Source organism: Podarcis melisellensis, assembly GCF_964234715.1.
Source record: "Podarcis melisellensis genome assembly, chromosome: 8".
Lineage (NCBI taxonomy): Eukaryota > Metazoa > Chordata > Lepidosauria > Squamata > Lacertidae > Podarcis > Podarcis melisellensis.
The window spans coordinates 8,281,027-8,307,280 of NC_138540.1; the positions used below are offsets into that span (position 1 = coordinate 8,281,027).

At 45.3% G+C, this 26,254-nt stretch overlaps 2 protein-coding genes across 3 annotated transcripts in view; both read left to right on the forward strand.

Annotated features, from left to right (window-relative positions):
- The window catches only part of ALDH2 (aldehyde dehydrogenase 2 family member), a 30,362-nt gene extending 17,008 nt beyond the window's left edge, over positions 1-13,354 (forward strand). The window contains exons 5-13 of the mRNA XM_081922981.1: positions 66-177; positions 2,375-2,503; positions 3,320-3,433; positions 4,617-4,719; positions 6,058-6,242; positions 7,879-8,043; positions 9,461-9,618; positions 10,986-11,100; positions 12,785-13,354. Coding sequence (XP_081779107.1) covers positions 66-177; positions 2,375-2,503; positions 3,320-3,433; positions 4,617-4,719; positions 6,058-6,242; positions 7,879-8,043; positions 9,461-9,618; positions 10,986-11,100; positions 12,785-12,817 — 1,114 coding nt within the window. The 3' untranslated portion in view covers positions 12,818-13,354. The remainder of the gene's footprint in view (positions 1-65; positions 178-2,374; positions 2,504-3,319; positions 3,434-4,616; positions 4,720-6,057; positions 6,243-7,878; positions 8,044-9,460; positions 9,619-10,985; positions 11,101-12,784) is intronic.
- Positions 13,355-15,876: 2,522 nt separating this feature from the next.
- Positions 15,877-26,254, forward strand: part of MAPKAPK5 (MAPK activated protein kinase 5) — a 34,322-nt gene continuing 23,944 nt past the window's right edge. The window contains exons 1-5 of one of the 2 annotated variants that reach the window (XM_081922983.1): positions 15,877-16,718; positions 20,898-20,971; positions 21,687-21,762; positions 24,247-24,344; positions 25,153-25,265. In XM_081922983.1, the coding sequence (XP_081779109.1) occupies positions 16,683-16,718; positions 20,898-20,971; positions 21,687-21,762; positions 24,247-24,344; positions 25,153-25,265 (397 nt within the window). In that variant the 5' untranslated portion in view covers positions 15,877-16,682. The remainder of the gene's footprint in view (positions 16,719-20,897; positions 20,972-21,686; positions 21,763-24,246; positions 24,345-25,152; positions 25,266-26,254) is intronic. The other variant, XM_081922984.1, reaches the window with a different exon arrangement.

The window sequence follows — 26,254 nt, forward strand, 5'->3', positions numbered from 1 at the left end:
TATTATTATTATTATTATTATTATTATTATTATTATTATTATTATTATTATTTGCTCTGCGTCAGGTACTATGCCGGCTGGGCTGACAAAATCCAAGGGAAGACCATTCCTCTCGATGGAGACTTCTTCACCTATACCCGCCATGAGCCAGTGGGGATTTGCGGACAGATCATTCCGGTAAGTAAAGGCGCTGCTGGAAGATAGAAGCAGGTCTGTCTCCAGAGCCAGAGAAGCCAGAAGCCTTTTGTGTTCTGCTCTCTGCCTCCTCTAGGTTTGGGCACCATGCCCAGCATGCCCACCCTGTCATGCCACTCTCCTGCCACCACAACACACACACAATCTCCTGTCAGTGGGGAAAGAGGAAAGAGGAATTTTTAGAAGACTTTTTAAAAACACTTTTCTCCTTCGGTGTTTGCCCCAGATGTAACTAAAGGGGTACCTCGGTTCTCGAACGTAATCCGTTCCGGAAGACCGTTCGACTTCCGAAACGTTCGAAAACTGAGGCGTATAGGGCTGGCTGCAGTTCAATTGGAAAAACTTAAAAAAACACAGCAGAAGCCGTTCAACTTCCGAGGCATGTTTGAAAATGGAAGCAATTACCGTATTTTTCGATCCATAAGACTTTCCCCCTCCTAAAAAGTAAGGGGAAATGTGTGTGCGTCTTATGGAGTGAATGCAGGCTGCTAAGCTATCCCAGAAGCCAGAACAGCAAGAGGGATCGCTGTGCAGCGCTTCTAGCACATCTTGTGCTGGCTTCACCTATAGCTGCACAAAGCCTCTTCAGCGAAGCTGAAGGAGGAATGCGCCCGCTTTGCAGCTCTCCCTCTTGCTGTTCTGGCTTCAGCGATAGCTGTGCAGCTTGCTCTGCCTTTTCAGGGAGGTGGGAGAAGGGACGGTGGGCAGCCCATCAGTCCCTTTTCCCACCTCCGGGAAAAGCCAGCAAGAGCCGCTCTATCTTTAAAGAGCTGTGCCGAGCGAGCGTGTCTGCGGCTCTTGCTGGTTTTTCTTGTTTTCCTCCTCCAAAAACTGGGTGCATCTTATGGTCGGGTGCGTCTCATAGAGTGAAAAACACAGCACTTCTGGGTTCTCTGCGTTCAAAAACCGAAACATTCAGCTTCCAAGACACTCAAAAACCAAGGTACCACTGTACTTTGTTAGGTTTGTCATTATTATTATTTTTAATGCTGTATTTTTTCCATGCTGTAAGCCACCATGAGCATGGTTTTAACCATGGAAAAGAGGCATAATAAATAAAACGATGTATGCAGGCATGTACAGTGGATGCTCAGGTTGCGAATGTGATCATGGGCACGTTCACAACCCGCAGCGATCGCAACCCGTGTCTGCGCACGTTCAAGTTGTGATTTGGTGCGCATGCGCAAAGCACGATTTAGTGTTTCTATGCATGCTCGACCGCTGAAACCCAGAATTAACCCATTCCGGTACTTCCGGGTTTCGGTGGTCCGCAGTCCGAAAAAACGCAACCTGAAGCGGCTGTAACGTGAGGTATGACTCTACTCTCAGGGACTTTACCCACTCAGCTCTGTGTTTCTCGGGCAGCACCCTAAGATCCCTTGTGCCACCTACTTACCGTATTTTTCGCTCTATAGGAAATGTGTGTGCGTCCTATGGAGCGAAGACGCCATAGCCCCGCGACCCTCTCCCAGCTGGAGAGGTGACGCGCGGCTATGGCAGGAGCCTCTATAGTCGCGTGTCACCTCTCCAGCCGGGAGAGTGCGCGCGGGGCTAAAGCAGCCCCCTGCGACCCACTCCCGGCTTGAGAGGTGACGCATAGCTATGGCAGGAGCCTCTATAGTCGCGTGTCACCTCTCCAGCCGGGAGAGCCGTGTGGGTCTAAAGAAGCCCCGCTTACTCTCTCCCAGCTGGAGAAGTGACGCGCGACTATGGCAGGAGCCTCTCCGCTGCGCCCTTCCGCTGCTCCCTGACCTGCTCTTTGGGGCTGGTGGTGGTGCAGGTCGAAAGGAACCTGAAGCCTGGAGAGCGAGAGGGGTCGTTGCGCACCGACCCCTCTTGCTCTCCAGGCTTCCAAGGTAGCCGCCTGAACGCGCCTTAAACGGCAGCTTGTTTTAGAGCGGGAAAACAAGAAGGGGAAAATTCTCCCCCTCTCTGCGCAGCACCTCCTGCCGCTTCGCTGAAGAGGCGCTGGGCAGAGAGGGGGATAATTTTTTTCCCTTGTTCTCCCCCCTCTAAAACAAGGTGCGTCCTATTGTCCGGTGCATCCTATGGTGCGAAAAATACGGTACTCTTTCTCACTGTACATAAATAAAGCGTGTGTCCGTCCCCGTCCCCCCCAGATTCCCTCCTCTTCCTGTCTTTCCTCGATGTTGATCTGGTCCCTTTCTCCTTATTGCAGTGGAACTTCCCGCTGCTGATGCAGGCGTGGAAACTGGGGCCTGCCTTGGCGACGGGGAACGTGGTGGTGATGAAACTGGCCGAGCAGACGCCTCTGACTGGCCTGTACATGGCCAGCCTGGTCAAAGAGGTGAGAGAGGTTTCCCGGGTGTCTATATGAATAAACACTGTTCAAAGCAGAACATGTTGATATGCTTAGACTAAAGGAGTGAAGCGGAAAGGATAAAACCAATTAGGATGCGATAAGGAGGTCCAGGACCTCTTCCCAAGGCGGGCGGGGGGCAAAAGTCTTTGCTCCCCCCGCCTGCCTTCAAAAGCCGTCCGGGATAGCGGAAAGCGCTTCCCTGCTATCCCGGACCGCTTTTAAAATGCTGGCGGTGGGGAGCAAAGCCTTTCGCCCCCGCCGGCCTTCCTGGACCTCTTCTGAAGTCCGGAGGGGGGGGGGAAGGCTTTGCTCCCCACCGCCAGCATTTAAAAAAAGGTCCCCGAGATTTCCCTATGGGCTTTCGTCTAGCATTGCAAGCCCATAGGGAAAATCGTCTAGCGAAGCGTCGCAAAAACCGAAAAACCCTTTCGTCTTGTGGGTTTTTCGTCTTGCGGGGCACCACTGTAGGTTTATATATGTTTATGACAGTGTGTTTTTTCTTTTGTATTGGAATGGTATCTCACCCTTTTATATAGTATGAAAATTTAATAATTAAAATTTTAAATATTAAGAGAACGGTCTCTGAAGCTGCCACTCTCTGCTTCGTTCTTCATCCTTCCTTATCTTGCTCACTGACTCAGACGATGCGTGAGCGCCAAACAAACCCTTTCCCCTTCTTCTCCTTGCCTGGGTGCTCAGAAGACATGGAGGTGCTGAGTTCTGAGCACCCTGGCAAACTTTTGATTTTTGGAACGGACAAGGCTATTGTGAAGATTTTCACTTGTCTTTATAAACCTGCAGGCTGGATTCCCTCCAGGCGTTGTGAATGTGATAACTGGCTACGGGCACACCGCTGGGGCGGCCATTTCCTCCCACATGGAAGTGGATAAAGTTGCCTTCACTGGCTCCACAGAGGTGAGGAATATCTGCATGTACGAATCTTTCCCTTTTCTCCCTCCCTTCTGAAAGGTGTAGGATAGGTCACACCCTGTGCCAGATCTGTAAAGTAGACAATTATTTTAATGTGCAGTTTCATTTCAAAGTGCATACAGTGGTACCTCGGTGGTGGGCGAAAGTCTTTGCTCCCCCCCGCCTGCCTTCAAAAGCCGTCGGGATAGCGGACCTTCTGATCGGCAAGCCCTAGGCTCTGTGGTTTAACCCACAGAGCCACCCGCATCCCTTAATATTAACCTAGCAACATACAATTAAACCATTGGTACAATACATAATCACAACACAGAAAGGATGCTCCAAGCTGCCACAGGCTCTTTTGGAGTGCGGTGAAGCCAAGAACAATCCTGTGTTCCTATGATTTTAGAATTTCACAGATCAGTTGGTTTACGTAGGCATAGTAGCAGATCGCATTTAATAACCAAGCTGCTGATAAGAAAAAGAATTGCAAATAAAAAAAGCATACCCTGAAAATTATGGTGATAGATAGATAATTTATTACGGTCGGAGACCAGCTTATAAAACACACCAGATGCCAAAGGGAAAAAAAAGCTACCAGACTTTTAGAAGACATTTGAAGGCAGCTCTGCATAGGAAAGCTTTTAATATCCGAAGGACTATTGTATTTTAATATTTTGTTGGAAGCCACCCAGAGTAGCTAGGAAAACCCAGCCAGATGGGCAGGGTATAAATAATAAATTGTTATTATTATTATTGAGCCTTTGTGAAGCCACCTTATCTAAGCTTTCAGCCTAGGGACTGAGAAGCTGCACATCTTCCTGTGAGAGAGAGTCTGCTAGCTCACTCTCTTCCTCTTCTTCTTCTGGCTGTTCACCTCCCGGTTTTGCCCAGCTACTGTCTTCCGAACTGTGCCCCTCAGCAAACCATTGTTCCAAATCAACACTACTCCACTGCTCCTGTGGATCCTGGCCACGAGCAGGGGGAGGAGGAGGCTCCCGCCATTCCTCATCAGAGTTGTACTCCCCAGCCTGGTCTCTGACACCAATGGAGGAGGTCCACCAGAGGAAATACCCCACCCATTCCACAGCCTTCCAATCTAGAGCTAAGCCTGCCACACCGTGGTGGTTCCTTAAGCCAAGCCTATTTTTCTACCGAAGATCAAACTTGCCCGTCTTTCAATTTCTAGGTTGGTCACCTGATCCAGAAGGCTGCAGCAGAGAGTAATCTGAAGAGGGTGACCCTTGAGCTTGGTGGGAAGAGCCCAAACATCATCATGTCTGATGCCGAAAGTAAGAGACATTTCTTAGTACAGTGGTACCTCGCAAGACAAATGCCTCGCAAGACGAAAAACGCGCAAGACGAAAGAGTTTTCCGTTTTTTGAGTCGTTCCGCAAGACGAATTTCCCAATGGGCTTGCTTTGCAAGACGAAACGTCTTGCGAGTTTGTTTCCTTTTTCTTAAAGCCGCTAAGCCGTTAATAGCCGCTAAGTTGCTAAGCCGCTAATAGCCGTGCTTCGCAAGATGAAAAAATCGCAAGACGAAGAGACTCGTGGAACGGATTAATTTCTTCTTGCGAGGCACCACTGTAATTCTTTAGTGTTTAAGATATAGTTTTATTTATAAATCCATGACATCACAACATAATACGTTACATAGCTACACAAAAGAACTTTAACGTAGCAATACAGCACGCAACGATTTAGAACAAACTAGAAGCTAAATTTCCGAAAGACACAAAATGTGTCCACTAGGCGTCAGGAACTGCTTAGCCTGGGAAGTATCTCAAAATGACTCTAATCAGAAAGTTTTCTGGAGAAGTGGTGATTGTATGTCTCATCTCTAACTGGCCACTTACTTCCACCCCTCATTACGTTAGGTATTTGGGTATATTTTCAGCTAGCGCAAGAGCCAGATTTTGAACCACCATCCCTGCCATGAGAACTTTGTAGAGGACTTCCACTGATGGGTTAGCTTTAGCCAAGTAGCGGCTATCAGTTACAAGGGTAAAGGTAAAGGGACCCCTGACCATTAAGTCCAGTCGTGGCCAACTCTGGGGTTGCGGCGCTCATCTCACTTTATTGGCCGAGGGAGCCGGCGTACAGCTTCCGGGTCACGTGGCCAGCATGACTAAGCCGCTTCTGGCAAACCAGAGCAGCGCACGGAAATGCCGTTTACCTTAACGCCAGAGTGGTACCTATTTATCTACTTGCACTTTGACGTGCTTTTGAACTGCTAGGTTGGCAGGAGCTGGGACTGAGCAATGGGAGCTCACCCTGTCGCGGGGATTCGAACCGTCGACCTTCTGATCAGCAAGCCCTAGGGTCTGTGGTTTAACCTACAGTGCCACCCACTTCCCTTTAATTACAAGAGTAGGTCTTTGTAAATGAAGCCATTATTGTTTTCAGGAGATAACGAGAGAAGGGACAAGAAAAATCACCTGGTTAACAATGGCTGTAATCTCCTGAAACACTCTGACCTATTATTACACATGGACCACAGAACAGGGCCACCCCACGGTGGATTCATGCAACATATCTTAGTGATGTGTTGGCAATTCTTAATGCTGTTGGTGGTGAAGATAATTGCTTTCCAGATCTCCTGACTTGTGGCTTCCTTCTCTCCTCCAGTGGACTGGGCTGTTGAGCAGGCTCATTCTGCCTTGTTCTTCAACCAAGGGCAGTGCTGTTGTGCTGGGTCCCGCACATACGTCCAAGAAGATATATATCACGAGTTTGTGGAGCGGAGCGTGGAGAGGGCCAAATCCAGAGTGGTTGGAAACCCATTTGACCACAAAACGGAGCAGGGCCCTCAGGTGAGAGCACAGAGATTCCAGTTTGCCCTTATAAAACACATTCTGGATTGGAAGAACTGTGAGACATCCTAGACCGGAAGGAATTTCGCCCTGGCAAATGGCCCCAAAAGAGCTTTCAGTTTATGTATATTTAATTCATTTTTAATACTACCCAGATGGCTATTATTACCATGATAACGCAAATGATGGCTCTACATGTGTGTTCACAGCCAATCTGGAGGCAAGGATGGGGAGGAAAGGAAAGGAGAGGGGGGGGGAAGCATTTGCTGTAGCCAAGAGACTGGGGGTGAAGGGACACAATCCACCCACAACGTAAGGCTCCCCAGGGGTCACGGGCTCACTGCTTGAAAACCACTGATCTAGAGCAATGTTTCCCAAACTTTGGTCTCCAGCTGTTTTGGGACTACAATTCCCATCATCCCTGACCACTGGCCTTGCTAGCTAGGGATGATGGGAATTGTCAACGTATATATTCAACAAATAAAATATTTTAAAGCTTGTTGTCTACCCAATCCCAAAGGCAGTTGATTTAAAATAGGGATGGGGATCCGGCAGTCTCTTCCAGATGTTATTGGTCTCTCAACTCTCGCCAGCCCAAGATGACATTGTCAGAGGATCTTCATAACCTCATCAACAAAAAGTTGATGTCTTTCATTCTGCCTGTAGAATCGCTGTTTGCGTATGGGCATGTATAATAATAATAATAATAATAATAATAATAATAATAATAATAATAATAATATCTTTATTGTCATTGCCCCCTCTCGGGGACCACGAAATTACTTGGCTGCTCCATCCACCCAGGTAGGGCACTCCACACAAAATGAAAACAACTGTAGAAACACTAATTAAAACAATACAGTATAATACCGCAAGGAAGATTAGATGACTTTCAAAGTCCAGGCTTCCTATTCAGGGCCGAGATCGCTCTGGAGAAGAAGCTGTTCTTAAGACGGCTCGTTCTTGTCTTCATCGTCCTGTATCTCCGTCCCGACGGCAGGAGCTCGAAGAGACAGTGACCAGGATGCAATGGACCTTTCACTATGTCCAGCGCCTTCCTATGGCACCTTGTGGCATAAATCTGCTCTAAGGTGGAGAGTGGGCAGCCAACAATGCTCTCTGCTGCCTTAACAACTCTGCACAACCCCATCCTGTCCTGGGTAGTACAGCTTCCGTACCACACACAAAAGCCATAAGTGAGCACGCTCTCAATGGCACAGTGATAGAAGGCAAGCAGCAGTTTCTGCGGAAGATGGTTTTTCCTTAGAATTCTCAAAAAGTACAGTCTCTGCTGCGCCTTCTTCACAAGCCCCCTTGTGTTGACACTCCAGGACAGATCCTCTTGTAATTCAATGCCCAAAAATCTGAACGTTGTTACCCTCTCCACACGGACCCCATCAATCAAAAGTGGCTGAACATTGCTCTTCTGTCTCCTGAAGTCCACCACAAGCTCCTTTATCTTCCTTGTATTTATGAGCAAGTTGTTAGCTCTGCACCACTCTGTCAGCCGCTCCACCTCATCTCTATAGTCCGTTTCACCCTCCCATCATGTACACATGATGTGTTAAAAGTGTATTTTTCTGTATTCTGAGAAGGATTGAACTGACCTGCCATACCATGCTTTTTTGTCTTCTAGGTGGATGAGACTCAGTATAAGAAGATCCTTGGATACATTGGTACTGGGCAAAAGGAAGGTGCCAAATTGCTCTGTGGTGGCAGTCCAGCTGCAGACAGAGGTTATTTTATCCAGCCAACCATCTTTGGAGATGTGCAGGACAACATGACCATTGCAAAAGAGGAGGTCAGCAGCAAAATGTTTCCCTGTACTTGTTAGTCTCTGAATAACAGTGCTGTGGTTAGATGGGTCTACGCGATCCCTCTCTTTTTCTCTCCTTTTGTATTGGTCTGTGTTTCAGAGCTCAATGGTGGCCTCCAGAACCGACCAACCATCCTCTTTTATCTGTACATTCACTTATGATTTACTTAAAATTACCTGTTATGATTTTTATTGTAGCGCCCCCATCTCACTTTGAGTGCTGTTAGCGCAGAGAATGCAAGTTGCAGTTTTGGTTTTTAATGAAAATGCCATTGTTTTATTTGCTTTGTAAGCAACTTTGGGGTTTTAGTCTAATCAAGCAGTATATAAATCTTGTGGAGATAATAAAGTAAGATATTTCTAATCCCAAGACTGTTTACAACACAAATGCCAACACAAATATCAATACTGTAAGAACAAGAACACTCTATTAAAATGCAATTGAATCCTTTAGTACAGTCTCAGACACTTCTCAGTGGTTTGATTGGTATCAATGACCAGCAAAGGCCAGAATTAATAGGAGGCATGAAAAACTGCAGAGTTTGCACTTGCCTTATTTTGGGGGGGGGGGGGAGATGATTCTATATGCTCGGTGCTAGGACACAAAAGGCCTTTTCCCTGCTTGCTGCTTGCATGGTGTAGTGGTTCAGAGCTGTGGACTCGTAATCTGGTGAACCGGGTTGGCTTCCCCGCTCCTCCACATGCAGCTGCTGGGTGACCTTGGGCCATAGCTGTCAACTTTCAGATTTGAAAATAAGGGATCAGCAACCTCGAAAATAAGGGATCAACAGCCTCACCTGTCCCGGGGACAATGTACGGGATATATAACAATCCAGGATAGCAGCGGGAAACGGCACTGGAATAAGGGAATTTCCCACAAAAAAAGGGAAGGTTGACAGCTAAAGGTTGATTAGCTATCCGAATCTGAAACGGATTCTAGAGAGCCAGTGTGGTGTAGTGGTTAAGAGCGGTGGACTTGTAATCTGGTGAACTGGGTTCGCTTCCCTGCTCCTCCACCTGCAGCTGCTGGGTGACCTTGGGCCAGTCACACTTCTCTGAAGTCTCTCAGCCCCACTCACCTCACAGAGTGTTTGTTGTGGGGGAGGAAGGGAAAGGAGGTTGTTAGCCGCTTTGAGACTCCTTCGGGTAGTGATAAAGCGGGATATCAAATCCAAACTCCTCCTCCTCTTCTTCTTCTCCTCCTCCTCCTCCTCCTCCTCCTCCTCCTTCTTCTTCTTCTTCTTCTCCTCCTCCTCCTCCTCCTCCTAATCCCTACAACCAGGCAGGACTATATGAGGGAGGGCATTCCTTCAGGTAACCAGGTCCCAAGTTGCTTAGGAATTTATGAGATCCTGTCTGCCGAACCTATCTGTTTCCATATGCATCCTGCTCTGTCTTACAGATATTTGGGCCAGTCATGCAGATACTGAAATTTAAAACCATAGAGGAAGTCATCCACAGAGCAAACGACACCAAATATGGCCTCGCGGCAGCAGTTTTCACCAAGGACATTGACAAAGCAAATTACATTTCCCAGGGTCTGCGTGCTGGAACTGTCTGGTAAGAGGCTAAACTTTAGGGAGTAGTCACTAAATGCTTTAGGAAATGCTGTAGGAGGAGCACCTGCTTGGCAGGCAGAAGGTTATAGGTTCTGTCCCTGGCATCTTCTGGTATGCCAGGAGCTCCTGACTTGAAATCCTGGAGAACTGCTGTCAGTCATGGTAACAATACTGAGCTAGAGCAGGCATAGGCAAACTCGGCCCTCCAGATGTTTTGAGACTACAATTCCCATCATCCCTGACCACTGGTCCTGCTAGCTAGGGATCATGGGAGTTGTAGGCCAAAAACATCTGGAGGGCCGAGTTTGGCTATTCCTGAGCTAGAGGCACCAAGGGGCTATGAATTAGCTTTCTATGTTCCTCTTTTCAACGAACTTTTGAAACTGTTATGTATTGCTAACTGTATGACATTCTTCAGAATTTAACTTCCTAGCTGGTTTAACTTTTCTACCCTTTTTTGGGAAACCATTTGCTAGTCTTTGTGGCTGACCAGAAATATCAGATGAGTGGGAACTCATATGGACATGAGGCTATATTATTTCCTTTGTTTTTTAAATTTGTTTTTAATTGTGTGTTTTTTAATTTCAAAAAATAATTACATTTGCATACGTTTTGTTGCACGTGAGCATATAACTTAATTAAACAATTAAATAAAACCGTCAAAATAATGTCATTTTAAACTTGTAAACTGAGATATATGAGAGAAGAGTAATTACATTTACATTATGATGTGCAATTGCATTGTGATGTTTAGATTGGTGAACACAGGCAAATATTTAAACCAGTAACAATTCATATTTTTTTGTTTCAGTATCCATTCTTTCTGTCATTGGTTACATATATCAAATGAAGAAATAACAGGCAGTGAAAGTATTACATCCTTTATTACTCTGTTCATGAGTCTGCCGGTTTAACAAAAGGCCCCTTCCTCTCCTCCTCAAATGTGAAATGCTGGAAGTTCACATCTCATCTTCTGTATTCAAACCTCTCAGACAAATTAGTGCCTGTTCTCCAAATTTATAGGTGACCTGGACAAGGCCTGCAGTGTTAGACTTGGTATCAGGTGGACAAGAAATGAGATTACAGTGGTACCTCAGGTTACATACACTTCAGGTTACATACGTTTCAGGTTACAGACTCTGCTAATGCAGAAATAGTACCTCGGGTTAAGAACTTTGCTTCAGGATGAGAATAGAAATTGTGCTCCAGCGGCAGGAGGAGGCCCCATTAGCTAAAGTGGTGCTTCAGGTTAAGAACAGTTTCAGGTTAAGAACGGACCTCCAGAACGAATTAAGCCAAGGTACCACTGTAGCCTTCTGTTATCTAAATGCTCCAGAAATAACTCCTAACCCCCAATGTCTCCTGCAGGATTAACTGCTACAATGTGTTTGGCAGCCAGACACCATTTGGTGGGTACAAAGCATCTGGACAAGGACGGGAAGGTGGAGAATATGGTCTCACGCCATACATGGAAGTAAAAACGGTGAGGATCTGAAACTCTCGTCCTAGTTTGGTTTTTAAGTATTTTGAAAACTCAAGCTTTTATTTTGCATCTTCCAGTAGAGAATGGCAAGGACATCCAAGTAGTACCGTATTTTTTGCCCCATAGGGCGCACCAGCCCATAGGGCGCACCTAGTTTTTTTGGGGAGGAATAAAGAACCCCCCCCCCCAGGCACGGGGCTGGTGCGGGGGAAGCCCAAGCTTCCCTCAACCCCAGCTCCCAGTACAGGCTGCTATCTGCAAGCCTTGGGAGCCTGGCGGGAAGTCGCGCCGGTCTCCCCAGGCTTGCGGATATCTGCCCGAGGCCCGGGGCGCGCTGCTCAGTGCGCCCCAGGCTTCGGGATGCAGGCTGCTATGAGATTACTCTTGAGAACTCCTGCGTGCTCCCAAGGCTTGCGGATAGCTTCCTGAAGCCTGCATTCGCCCCATAGGACGCACATTTCCCCTTCATTTTTGGAGGGGAAAAAGTGCGTCCTATAGGGCGAAAAATACGGTAAATAAAACTGGTCTTGCTTATGGGAGAATTGACGGTGTTTCACTTTGTACAGAGCGGAATAAAGAATTGTCAAATGTTGTCTCTTTCGTAGACAGAACATGAAACATGTCTTTCACGAACTCTGGCTTAACTGCAAATCATGGTTTGTCTGATCTTCTTTCCCAATATTCCCAGAGAATCCCTTGATGACATCCTCAAAGGGTAGAGGAATTCCCAAACCATAGTTCAGGCGTAACACTAAACCACTGTTTGCCTGACCTATGTTGCAAGCCACCTTGAAAACCTAATAGCAGATTATGGGTTAGTAGCCATTGTGGTTCAGATGGTGTTGGGTCAGGCCTCATGACAAATCGTGGCTTGGCAATACGTCTAAACCGTGTTTATTTTCAATAAACCATTTTTTGCTGATGGCAACCTTTTAGTTGTGAACAGAAAACCGGGCTTCCATGCCCAATGGTGGCTGCATTTGTCTGCAAGTAAAATTACAACTGGACAGGACAAGATCAGTATCTCTTGAACAAATAGGCTCCAAACATTACTGTCTTTAAGTGTTGTTTGTGGCGTAACATTGAGCTAATGCTTTAGTATGCTAGGTTATCGTAGAATTCCCACCTTTGGATCATAACGAAAATGTTTAGGCACCTTTTAAGTACCTGCTTGGAAGCATTTCTTATGATGTAAAGAAAGCACTGGAATTCTACTTTTGAAGAATTGATACCCACCTTAGAGTCAATTTAAAGAGTTGAAGTGGCAAGCAGTTGTCCCAGTATCCCACAACTTGAGCAACAGACTTAGGAGACTTATACAGTGCTACTTCCATAAGCCAAGTGGATCAGGCACTGGGCTATAGTCTTGAAAGCAGTGAAATTTGAGTATTGCTCTGCTAGTGGATGCCTCCAGCCAATTCTGTTGTAAATGGGAAACTGTAGGGTTTGATTAATCCAGCACAATATTATGTAGACTGTATCCTGTTTTGAGGAAGGGCTGAAGCTCAATGGTAGAGCATGTGCTCTGCATGCAAAAAGTCCTAACAGCTGCCTAAGTTTCTGCTAAACTGTCTGAAATTTATTTGCATTAACAGGGTTGACATGGGAGTCATCTTGGGACTGATTGTCTTGTAGAGTCAGAGATGCAAAGTTGGCCAAGTCTAATGAACCACATTCTTTCTAGGTAACCATCAAAGTTCCACAGAAGAATTCTTAAAAGACATCAGCTGTATATCTGAAACCGTCGGTATAAGGTGCCATTCCTCTTGATAGCAGCATTTAAGCAGGATTGAAGTAGAGGAACCTCCTTCATGAAGAAAGCCTTCGCCTCTACAAGCAACCTAAGATCGTTTATTTCATATATTTTAAGAAAAATCTTTATTTACCTGCTTATATTTTACTTCACTTTTTTCTGTACCAGGCACCCCTATATCTTAATGTTACACTAATGGATGCAGATATCCATTTGAGCTTTAAGAATAATTTCTCAAACTGGTTTTTCAAACTGATTATATGGTACCCATTTATGGTAATCTGGAATCTATCTTGAGGTTTGTTTATAGGAGCAAATACCTAAGTAACGAGAACTTCCGTCCTTTCTCCATGTGTAACCTAAACAGAAACTGCCCCTTTTATACAAGAGAGCTCTAAAACTGTCTGCTTATTTTGACAATCAATGCTGTGAAGCCAGCGCGGGCTGTGATTTTCCCCTCCTGATCTTATATCAAATACATAAAGAAAATTTCACAGTTGACATGCATTTGTTCAGTTGCTGACCATTTTTGGTTAAAACGGCTACCCTTTCCTCTTAGTGCAAATGGAGTAAGATGAAATAGAGAGAAAATGATTTGTATAATAGAGGAAGGGACACTCTTTGGTGCTTTTCTTCTTCTTCTTTTGAATTCCCAACATGCCAAGACTTTTTCTAGTGATTGCAATGGAAACAAGAAAGATGGATGAGTGTTTTGAGCCACATTCACACCATACATTTAAAGCACCATGCTACTACTATAAATAGTCGTGCCTTTCCCTAAAGAATTTTGGGAGCTGTAGTTTGTGATGGGTACTGATAGTTTTAGGACACCCCTATTCCCCCCAGAGAGCTATAGTTCCCAGAGTCCCCTGTTTAAACCACTCTGAGAATTCTAACTGCATGAAGGGGGTGACAGGGGATCTCCTAAAAATTCTCAGCACCCTTAAAAAATGGCAACTCCCAGGATTCTTTGGGGAAAACCATGAGTTTAAGGTGGTATCATAGTACTTTCAGTGCCTGGTGAGAATGCAGCCTTAGAGTTCTTCACTATTCAAGTGAAAAACATAGGGTTCAAATTCCATGTTCCCTCAGCAGCCACTTTCTTCAGGGTTTAGTTTATTCTGGGTTTTCATAGGTTTTCTACTTAGAATATTTGAAAACCCAGCTTTGTTATATGGTATCAGCAGTGATTTTTTTTTCTTTAAAAATGTTTAGAGGTACTCTCATTGTGACTCAAGAAAATCACCATTTTATAGCTCAAATCAGGAAAAATAAATACAGTAAATGGACAAAGTACAAAAATTCACAAAATGTTTAGGGATATGCGTACCGCCAGAAAAAACCCCCACTGGCTATAAACCACCAGGCTATCACAGGGAAAAATGGTCACAGAGCATCCCTTGTCAACTGTCCATGGATATAGGATATATTACCGGCTGCAAGTCATCTGCAACCAAGGAACCTTAATTTTAATACTCTGAACACTTTGAAAGTAGGGAGATTGTTGTGTAGACAATATGGTGACTGACAGTCTTTCCCATACAGAATGCAATTGGCTGAGAGGGACATTATTAAAGTGAGGGTGTAATTTAGCAGCAAGAGGAGTTGGCTTCTGCACACAAGACTTCAAGAACCACCATTGGCCAGTCCTATGGCTTCCTGGAAGTCCGCAAGCCAGGCATGCAAGCAATGCAAATCTTTCATATAGCCACCTATTAAACAAATTCACGGAGCAATATAATCTGTGTTGCCACATTATGTGGCAGCATGTTTCATATCCTTTATATCGAGGTGAGGAAAATTAGGCACAGGGACTGGATGTGGCCCTCCCAGCCTCTCTACATGGCCCTCAGGACTGACATGCATAGCTGGAATGTAGCGTAACGTCCAAGGGTAGCGTAATGTCCAAGTCACATACATTTTACCTTGGGCACTTTCGCCTTTAGCTGTGGCAAAAGATGCTACCCTTGAACTCATTCTCTAGCTGCTTAAACTTGCATAGCTAAAACTCCATCACCTACAAAAAGGAGCTAGCACCAGGGTTGGGGCATCATCAAAGTTTGCAGAAGTATGGGGGGAAATAAATACTTTCAGGAAGTGAACCATAGGGACAACACACAGCTTGGCCAAACGGGGACAGAGCAAAAAGTATGACTGGCTACACGATGCTGAACTGGGAGAAGTAACAGAATCTGGGAGGGGAATAAAATGGCATATTGCGGTAAAGGTCATGGCTGGCTCAACAGGAGCACTGCACACTATAGCATTTTGGTGCCGGTCCTATTTGTATTTTACATGCAGGTAAAGATGCGGAACACAGTTTTGCAAGGAAGTCCTTTATCCTTTTTTTTGTATGCGCAGAGAATTTTGACCTCAGTTCCTGAGAGTGTATCAAAATTAAAAGTACTGTTGCTGCTTATGTATGTTGAATGCACCACCAGGTAGTTTGGTAATATGCTCAAATAAACAAATGACGTTAGAGACCTGAAAGTTGGCACCTAAGAGCCCATTGGGCTTTTAACTTTTCTCCCTTAAAATTGGCACCAAAAGTCTCCCCCCACACTGTGTGGAAGCCAAACGTGCCTCAAAGCAGCCTGATAAAAAAATCCAGAGGACAAACACTGGCATTTCTTATCTCCCCCACCCTTTACTAAGGAGAAAACCATTTTTTATTTGGTGCCTATTGGCTGATACAGGGGTAGTTAAAATGCTGCAATCCACAGACACAAACGTGTGAAAGGAAATGATACACGGTTATGTTCGTGTAAAGACGTGCTCAAAAACAACGTTTTTATTATGTCATTGTGGGTGCGTGTGTTTAGTATGGGGTTACATTTTATTATTTTACATAGGTTTTAACTACGGATAGAGCTCCGCTGCCAAAATGGCCACCAGCCTCGCTTCTTTCTTCGCTTCTCTCCGGCAGCTTGACGATCTCCAAACATCGCGAGACTTCGCCTCGAAAAGTGTCGAGTGACCCAAACCGCCCCATCAACCCACAAAGGGGCGTGTTCGAAAGGGGGGCGGAGCCAAGGAAACCCCTCCCCTCTGCCGGCATCAAATTCCCTCCCCGCTTTTATTCCTACCCTCAGGTAACCCCGCACCGAAGCGCCATCAAAAAGCGACGCGAAAGAGAGGAAGGTCCCCGGGCAATAATAATAATAATAATAAACCACACACACCCTAAAACCATCTGTGAAGAAAGGCGGAAGGGCCTTTCACCTACGGCGTCGCGTCGCTGATGTGCAGCTCGTGATGCTTGAAGCTGCCTATTTCACTCGCCTGATAAGTTTTTCCCCGCCGCGAAAGAGGCCCATTTGGGACCGAGAGGGGCTGGGAGCGAGACGGCGGGAGAGAGAGGGAGCTAGGCAGGCCCCGGCTCGGAGCGCGCCCCCGCTGGAGTTGCTTGGCAGATCAGGCGCGGCTGCCCTCGGCGGGGGCGAAGCTGTGGCAATGGCTGGTGGCTCCTTAGCCGGAGTCGAGCCTCGGCGCCTGAGGCGGAGCCCGGATTAGGAAAAACTGAGGAGAAAGCGGCGGCGGCGGCGGCAATAATTTCCTCCATCCCCTCATTTCCCTCAGCCTCCCGGCCGTGAGGAAAGGCCTCTCGCGCCCTCTTCGCTTTCCTTCCCTGGCTGGGTGGGGATGAGGCGGCAGCCCGGCGGAGGAGGCGGTGGCGGAGGGGGCAGCGGCAGCAGCGCCGGCAGCGGCGCGGGCGGCGACAACAACGACACCGACGACACCGACTTGGAGGGGCGGCCCCCCGCCTAGCCCGGCCCCGCTCCCCCTCCTTCCCCACAGGCTCCCCTCGCCGGGCCTGAAGCGGCGGAGGATGTCGGAGGAGCCGGACGCCGACAAGATGATCAAGGTAGCGGGGCCTGCGGGGCGGCCTTCGTGGGCGAGGAAGAGGAGGAGGCCGCTTCATTGTTCTACTGGAAAGCCTGGGTTTAACGTCCAGGGCGCAGTGCCTCTGAGCGTGGGCAGAGTTCGGACGGCAGCAGCAGGGCCTTCGCCGCGGGGTTGGAACCCCACCCCCCCGGCCTCTTGGCAGATTCAAAGCAGATACGAGAAAGTGTTTGCCCATGCAGCGCTTGGCTGAACCGCGGAACTCGCGGGAGGCAGTGATGGCCACCAACTTGGATGGCTTTAAAAGAGGAGCCGTGGCGGATAACCCAGCCAGATGGGCGGGGTATTATTATTAATAATAATAATAATAATAATAATGGATGGCTTTAAAAGAGGAGCCGTGGCGGATAACCCAGCCAGATGGGCGGGGTATTAATAATAATAATAATAATAATAATAATAATGGATGGCTTTAAAAGAGGAGCCGTGGCGGATAACCCAGCCAGATGGGTGGGGTATTAATAATAATAATAATAATAATAATAATAATGGATGGCTTTAAAAGAGGAGCCGTGGCGGATAACCCAGCCAGATGGGCGGGGTATTAATAATAATAATAATAATAATAATAATAATAATAATAATGGATGGCTTTAAAAGAGGAGCTGTGGCGGATAACCCAGCCAGATGGGCGGGGTATTAATAATAATAATAATAATAATAATAATAATGGATGGCTTTAAAAGAGGAGCCGTGGCGGATAACCCAGCCAGATGGGCGGGGTAATAATAATAATAATAATAATAATAATAATAATAATAATATTAGGCTATCGATGGCTTATTATTATTATTATTAGGCTATCAATGGCTACTATGCTCTGCCTCCACAGTCAGAGGCAGTAAATGCTCAGGATTAACAGTTGCTGGGAACCACAGGGCTCTTGGGCTTGGGTCCTGCTTATGGGTTTCCCACAATAGGCATCTGTTTGGCTGCTATGGGAACAGGATGCTGAACTAGACGGGTTCCTTGTGCCTTGATTCAGCAGGCTCTTTCTTACGTTCTTATCCTGGACCTTGGCAATCGTGCATCTCTTATATTTTTTATTTATTTATGGCAACCTTCCCTTCTAACCAGATGATGTTGGGCTCTCATAAACCCAGGGCAGCAGTGGTCAGGAATGATGGGATCTGTAGTCTCAACTACACCTGGAGACTATACACTGGGGGAAGACTGACTTAATGGCATTTGTAGGTTGCTCTGTGACATAAATTTCCCTGGGTGGCTTATAATAGGTAAGCTTAAACACAAATAGGCATCAAAAATAGGCACAGATACAACAAAAACGAAACTCTGCAGCTGCAAAGTTAAATGGATTTAAAAATGGTGGGCCACATGATGTACTTTATTTTAAAGGCCTGTGCGAACTGGATGCTTTTCCGTTGGTGCTGAAATTATGGTCTTGGAAATTTGTTCCACGACCTCTATGAAAACGGTCCTCTTCTTGATGGTTACTTAGAACTGTAGAATTGTAGAGTTAGAAGGGACTTAAAGGGTCTCACTTCATTTGACAGGGCACCCATTATTCTTATATCATACCTACAAAGCAGCTAGAATTTTCTAATCACTATACTTATACTTACAAATATGAGACAGTCACTGCTCACTGGCTTACAATCTTAGTGGACACAATGCAAAAGGAAAGAAGGGTACAGAGGAAAGAAGAAAGCAAGTGTTGAAGCAGCTGCTACTTCACTGGAGAATGGTTGGGGCCAGGTTGGTCTCCCCCTTGCCATGATTCATGGCCAATAAGTCACATGTCCCACAGGTCTGGGCTTGTGGAGTACAGTGACTCAGAGAATAGTGAATTATTAATCAGAAATGTGTTCCAATGCTTACAAGTTTTGTTCTCTGTTAGGAATATGAGGATTAATTCAGGCAAAGGAAGCTGCCTTATACCGTATCAGACCACTGGTCCATCTAGCTGACAGTGGTGCTCCAGGATCTCAGATAGGAGTCTTTCTCAGCCCTATCTGAGATCCTAGGGATTGAACCCAGGATTTTTTGCATACTCTATCACTTAACTAGTAGTAGTAGTAGTAGTAGTGTAGAGCCATTTATATACAGTGGTACCTCGCAAGACGAATGCCTCGTAAGATGAAAAACTCGCAAGACGAAAGAGTTTTTCGTTTTTTGAGTTGCTTCGCAAGACGAATTTCCCTATGGGCTTGTTTCGCAAGACGAAAACGTCTTGCAAATTTGTTTCCTTTTTCTTAAAACCGTTAATACCCAGGGTGCATTGCTTGAAGAGGTGCTTCGCAAGATGAAAAATTCGCAAGACGAAAAAACTCGCAGAACGAATTAATTTCGTCTTGCGAGGTACCACTGTATTCACAGCACTTATCAGACAATGAAAGAACATTTCTTTGTTACTATGGTGTTAGTATTGTAGCTCCATTCACATACACAGCATTCCCAAACAATGATTCTTATTATTGATTTTATAAATTTACTAGGGTCTGTGGCCCAGCTCACTTCACTTGCCAACCCCACCTACCACTGTGCTTGTGGGTCTGGGCCACCTACCAGGCCACCCGCCCACTTCTTTGCTTCATCTCTTGTTCCCTCCTTCTCACCGTTTGAAACTGCTGTGATGGCCCAGCAGCTCTGAGGGCCCAATTTGGCATTGCACTGTAGTTTGCAGTGCGCTGTAGCTTGTGTGGCCACACAGACTTTAACGTGGCAGTGTTCTTAACTATTTATTATATGCACGATATATTTCCATCAATATAAGATGACAGGTCTCTGCCTCAGGGTGCTTACGGACTAAAATTGGATATTGGGGAGACAGCAGAGGGAGGAGGCAGGGCAAATAGGAAAATGTTTGATTATTTGGGTTCAACATATTTAATTAAGTATTCAGGTTTCAATGGGAAGAGACGTCTCTGCCCCAAGATGCTTGCGATAACATACACATGTATGCCTGCACAAGGGAGACTGTAGAGCTGGGATGGCCAAACTTGGCCCTCCAGCTGTTTTGGGACTACAACTCCGATCATCCCTCTTGCTCAATATCTTAAGGGAATTGCCGATGATACGATTGAAGCCAAACTGAGATATCTACTAATTGATGATGACTCCCTAAAATCACTCATGGTTGCCAGATTCCTGATCAGCGTCCTACCCCTAAAGAAGAGAAACGGTCTCCTGTGTGATTCGGATAACCCCTTTAAACCATGACCTATGTTTTAGGTGATATCACCATTGTTTTAAACCATGATCTATGTTTTAGGCGATATCACCATTGATATCCTTGATTAATTTATGAGCAGAGGGTGATGTATAGGTTACAAATTTATTGTAATGTATGATGGTGGTCTTTGTTTTTGTTTTGCTTCGGTTACTGTTTGTCTTTTGTAAGTTTTGGCGATTTTAAATTTGGAGGTTTAAGTATAATATGTTGGTATGGGAAACTGTCGTGTAATGGGCCAATGGCCGTAATAAAGATCAATCCAATCCGATCATCCCTAGCTAACAGGACCAGTGGTCAGGGATGATGGGAACTGTAGTCCCAAAACAGCTGGAGGGCCAAGTTTGGCCATCACTGCTGTAGAGGAGCAGGAAGGAAATGTTTATTGAGGGAAGAATGTGTGGGTGTTGCTGTACACAAACATTAAATTTGTACCTCTCTGTAACTAGACTCTCCCAGTTGCCTCTTTGGCTTCCGGCACCTCTTCTTCCCAGACTTCTCCCTCTGGCCACTTGTTGTCCCATCCCCAATCCCTGGGCACTTTGTTCCCCAGCTGGGTCTTCCTTCCACTCCTCTGCATCCAACCAGTCCATGACAAAGGTCATCACTTGGCACCAAAATGACATAATGCTGCCTGCCTGTGTTGCTGCCCCTCTCTCCTGCTGCCTCCCCCTTCCCAATTTATTATGATATATCCAAATTTATTGTAAATGTCTCATAAACAGCAAAATGCTAGAGTTACAGCTAAATAAGATCCAGCATATCAACTGAACAGAACAAATTGGTATTGTAGATTTGTGGATATGCTGTTTATATAATTACAATACTATACAGTTATATATTACATATTACACTATATAGGATTTGCAGCTGGCATCACATAGGGCTCAGCCTGAGCTCTCCAAAGATTATGCTTCAGTTCCATGTTTCTTCTTTTCCTTTTTAAAACAGGAAACTTCTATTTTAGAAGAATATCATATAAATTGGACTCAGAAGCTGGGAGCTGGTATCAGTGGTCCAGTAAGGTAAGAAGATGCATTTTATTGCTCTCAGGATAATAATGAAATACTGAATGCTTTAATTATGCTGTGAGCAGAAATGGATATTCCTTCGCTCATTTCTTACTCGGTTTGTGTAACACATCTTTAATACTTTTATTTATTAGGCTTCTGTCCGACTATTGCATAAGGTTCCCATCCTCGATTTGCACATACCTAACTCCAGCAGTTCACAGGACTCCTTTACAATGGTGTTTTTTAAAAAAATAATAAATGCACTAGAATGCCATTCTCATATGTGTTTAATCACAGCAAAATGTGACTTTCAGACATGGTCACACACACCTCCAAATTGTTTTGGACTGCTTTTGTGCTCATCCATAGGAGCATAAACCACTTTTTAATCCAGCTACTTAAATAAGCTAGCTGTGGCCCCAGTAGCTCTTTTTTTATTTTAGGAACCATGGATCAGGCAGGGGTTATATTTGGGTTCTGACCAATCAAATGACTTTTCCTATGTTCATCAGGTGTGGGGAGATGCCGTGGCTTCCAGGCAGGATGTTGTGCCCTGTTCAAGGGATGTTTCCCAACATACTATCTCCAAACATTAATGCGGGAATAATGCAGGAGTCTAGATTGGGAAGGATTTAGGCTCTGTCTTCAAATGAGGAATTCATTCATATCTCGGTAGCTTCTTTATAGCTTCCCCACTAACCAAATGATTTTGCTGCTATCTGGACAGAGTCTGCATGAAAAAATCGTCTCAAGAACGGTTTGCACTGAAGATCCTTCTCGATCGCCCTAAAGCTAGAAATGAGGTATAGTCCACTCTTCTTGAAAAATGTTCTATAGATCTGTTGCTCCACTTGTGTGTTCTTCCCCTGCCCACTCAGTTATCCTAAAACAATTTATAGCAGTAAGAAGCACTCCTTAACACACCCCATTAAATATATGTGGATGGTTGCTGTTTTATTTAGAGCCACTGTGATTTCCTAATTGTCTAATAATTTTCTGTCTATTTTCCATGTCAAATAAAACCAGCATGGCTTACAATGTAAAATAAAGCATAATGCACCATTTTTTTAAAAAAAAATATAACTATTATCCTGTGGGAGATCAGGCATTTCATTTCCTTGGTGATGCTGGGCACAAATTGTAGACATTTTTATCTGTTGGTGTCTTTGGCAAGGGACAAGCTTGCTCCATCTTCCATGTGACAGCCCTTTAGATATTTGAAGATGGTTATCATATCTCCTCTCAGTCTGTTCTTTTCTAGGCTAAGGATACCCAGCTCTCTGAACCGTTCATCATAAGACTTGGTTTCCAAGTCTTCTTAAAATTGTGGTGCGCATGTGTGCCTTATGCCCTAGAATCCCTCACTTCACACCTGAGGTTTGCTCTGGTTCTGCCTTAATGGCAGTAAGATTCCACACAGAAGCTTGATGAAATTGCTCTCCACCTGTACTGATGTAAGTGATGGTTCTGGCTGGGCTGGGCTGAAAATCAACCCCCCCACTCAGATCTGGAAGTGGAGCAGGCAATGATATCCAGATTATGGGGTCGGGGCTGCTCCTGTCTCACGGTTTCCCCCATAAACTGTTACTCGTGGGTGAAATTTTGGAGGTAGTCCCAGCTTTCTGACGAACCCACACATGGGTGCTCATGGTGAGTTACTCAGAGGCATTTCTTTATTTCTTCAATTCCCCTTCGCTAACTCTGCTGCGTCACGAATGTTATTCAACCTTGCCCTGTTGACCCTTGAAAGCCCTGCAGTTGGGAACAGCTTCCTTGAGCCCAGCTTTTGAGCACATCACCAAAAGGAAGCAGGGGAGGCTGCTTAGCAGGCTGCTCCACATTCTTCCCAGAGCAGATGGACCTCTTGGCAAACATTGCTTTGCTGTATCTACTTTGCTTGCCTGTTTGTAATCCTCCTTGTTTTTGCCTGCCTGACGTCTTCTGCAGACTTAGCCAGCCAGCCCCCACGTGTGTCTTGCATTCCGCCAACCAGCCTTGATTGCCTTGTTGTTCCTCTGCACAATCGTGCTCCTTTGCCTCTTGCCTGATTCTACCCTACACCCCAAGGCTCAGGCTAAGCATGGGCTTATCTTGGCTTTACAAATACTGGCGCGCATGCAAGGGCAGCCTTTCCCCGGCCTGCTTCCCTCCTGATGTTACAGCGTATAACTCCCTTCAGTCCCAGCCAGGATGGGAGCTCTTCTCCAAAACATCTGGAGGGCAGCAGGTTGGGGAAGGCTGATCAAGAATATGCCAGGCAGCCAGTATAAACTGGAAAAAGAACTGAGCATGTGGCTGATGTGCTTCCCTCACTGCTAAACTAAGTTGATTCTCTTATGCTTAAGAATTAGAGGTAAGAACTTCAGGAGGGGCAGTGCTCCTCAAGCTGGCCTTAATTCTGCCCCCAGGCAGAGGGGTATAAAAATGGGGTGGGGGAGAAGCAAAGAGACAGTTGCTAAGGCGGATGAGAACACACTGAAAAGGATATACCAAGAGCTCTGGCCAAAAGTTTCAATATAAGGAATAATTCCTACTCGAGAGTTGAAAAGAAAAACGTGTATATTCTGCTAAGAATAACAGTTTTAAACTAATAGTAAATTTAAACACAACGTGTAAGTGCGACAGTTTTAAGATAATAGTAAATTTAAATACAGCGTTTAAGTGCAGAAATAATGTAGTTTCAAATATGCAGTGATATAGTATAAAGGTACATAAAATACCAATACACAACAATTGTTTTATACAAGTCTCAATGGCAGTCAAAAAGAGTCCATATTATATAAAATCAAAATAAAGAATAAAGAATCAAATAGGGCCAAAAAGAAGTATCCGGAGTGTGAATCAGATGTACGACTCAGTAGTGGTGACCAGGACAGGGCCCTGTTTCGGAGTAAACGCCTTCTTCAGCTCGGTTTTTTGAGGACTATAAATCTGTTGGAAGTCTATATCAGTGTTTCCCAACCTTGGGCCTCCAGCTGTTTTTGAACTACAATTCCCATCATCCCTGACCACTGGTCTTGCTAGCTAAGGATGATGGGAGTTGTAGGCCAAAAACATCTGGAGGCCCAAGGTTGGGAAACACTGGTCTATATCATTCAATTCTTTTATGTTTCTTTTTCAACATGCGTCTTAGATAATTGAATCCAAATTTTCTTGCGTTTCTCTGTGCTTTTTCAAAAAAGAATTGAATTGGTATATCCTTTTCAGTGTATTTTCAACAAGAACTCCAATTTCTTTAAGGCGGATGAGAACGGCTGCATTTTAACTTGCCTTCTCTTCTCCATCAGGTCCGGCTGCACATGATGTGCGCGACACATCCCAATATTGTCCAGATCATCGAGGTTTATGCGAACAGCGTGCAGTTCCCTCATGAGTCAAGTCCAAGGTAAGACTCTGGCAAGGTGGTTTGATTTCTGACTGCATCCTTTCTACAGTCAGGCTTTGACGGTGTGGAATTCTGTCTGGAATTTAAAAACCGCCTTTTATCCAAAGCAAACTGCAACTGCCATATGTCTTGTGTCCCCTCCACCCCTTTCATAGTAGCGTGCCTTCCTTCCATTGTGGCAAACGTATTGTTCAGAATATGTCAACATTTTTCTTTCTTCCAGCTGGTCTCACTTCTTAGCCGTTTGGTTCCCAGCGTTCAGGACACTGGGGTGTGTGCAGCATAGATAGCGGCCCTTTTTTGAGATAGCCGATGGGCTTTCCACTTTCTTTAAAAAAACTAGTGCTCTTGTGAGGTAAGGCAAAGCAACTCAGATGCATCTTGGGTGCCATTGAGGCTGGCAGAACAGCAAAAGATCACAGGGCAGGATCTGCCAGGAGGTTCTCCTGCTCAAGCTTCACAGAAGTAAACAGGAGCTAGAGCTGTCTTGACTTGTCACTTGCCACATGCTTGCACAAACCTCAGCTGGCAAATGGTAGCATTAATGTGCACATTCCTTTGGAGAAAAGTTCTTGCCCACGACGTGTTTGCTCCCCACTCTCTGGGAGTTTTCTCTTTCAATGAAGAACAGATTCCCTGGAATTTCCGTATCCTAAACTGATCTCCTTCTCTTTAATATTGAACTGGGCAGTAGAGCCCAGTTTTTTCAAACCCCGCCTTGGTTTGAAGTGTGGGGTGTTAGCTCTAGTTTTTATTAATGTTTTGACTTTTATTTTTCATATAACGAACTGGAATACTTTTAAAACAGGGCTCGGCTCCTAATTGTAATGGAGATGATGGAAGGGGGAGAACTGTTTCACAGAATCAGCCAACATCGGCACTTTACTGAGAAGCAAGCAAGCCAAGTAACAAAGCAGGCAAGTTCTTAACTTAACCCCACCCACCCCCAACACCCACCCCGCCCTTGTCTAAGTGAAAAGCATGGGAGGAAACAGCCCATAAAATAACTGACAATTTTACCGGGAGGGCAAGCGGCAAGCTTTTTAAGAAAACAACCCTCTGATCTAATCAGAAGATTGCCTGCTTTGTTATGATCTCCTGGACAGCCTTTCTCTTTTTTGAGTTAAAACTGGAGGAACACTTCATCCTTTGCACTCCCAAAGGTTTTTTTTTTTGGGTGTATGAGGACAAGAATTATTTTCCCTTAACAGAGCCCATCCAAACCTGCCTCTGCAGGTCCCTGTTCTGAAGAGGAGGTCTGCCCAGCACCAGTTTCTCATGTAAAGACTGAGTGGGCTGCCTCCTTTGGGTGGATGGGAGGTGATTTTGCAGTGTCAGGTTGGGCATAATCACCTGCTTCCAGCAAAGGCTGATGGGAAGGCAGCAAGGCCTGAACAATGACTTGTCCAAGGATGGAGGAAGCAGCTTATTTTGCTTGCAGATGCTTTGAGCTCCAAGAAACATTGAATTTATTGTCTTGCAGCACGCAGTTTCTAGTCTATGCAGATAAAGAAATAAAGAATTTTCTTCTTAAATAAAGAAGAAAAATCACAGGGATAGGGTTAGATATTAATGAAATTCTTATCCGTGGGCCCTTTACTCAGGGTAAACTTAACATAGCTATGAATTCCCTGCCATCACAACCGCTACAAAGCCTTTGAAGAAAGAGTGACAAAGTGTGTCATCAGCACAGGGTCCCCTAATTCAAGGCAGAAGCATGGTCTTGGGTCAGTTGAGACTCTTCCAGTTCTTCACACTCTGGAGATCCATGTAGGCCCTACCCTAGTGAATAGGCCAATGTGCAGTTTGGTCACAGTCCAGCAGATGTGAGAGCAAGTCTTGAAACTCAAACCCCTGGACCTTTGTGAGATGTGGGCAGTCTCTGAGCAGTGGAAGGACTAGCTGTTTCT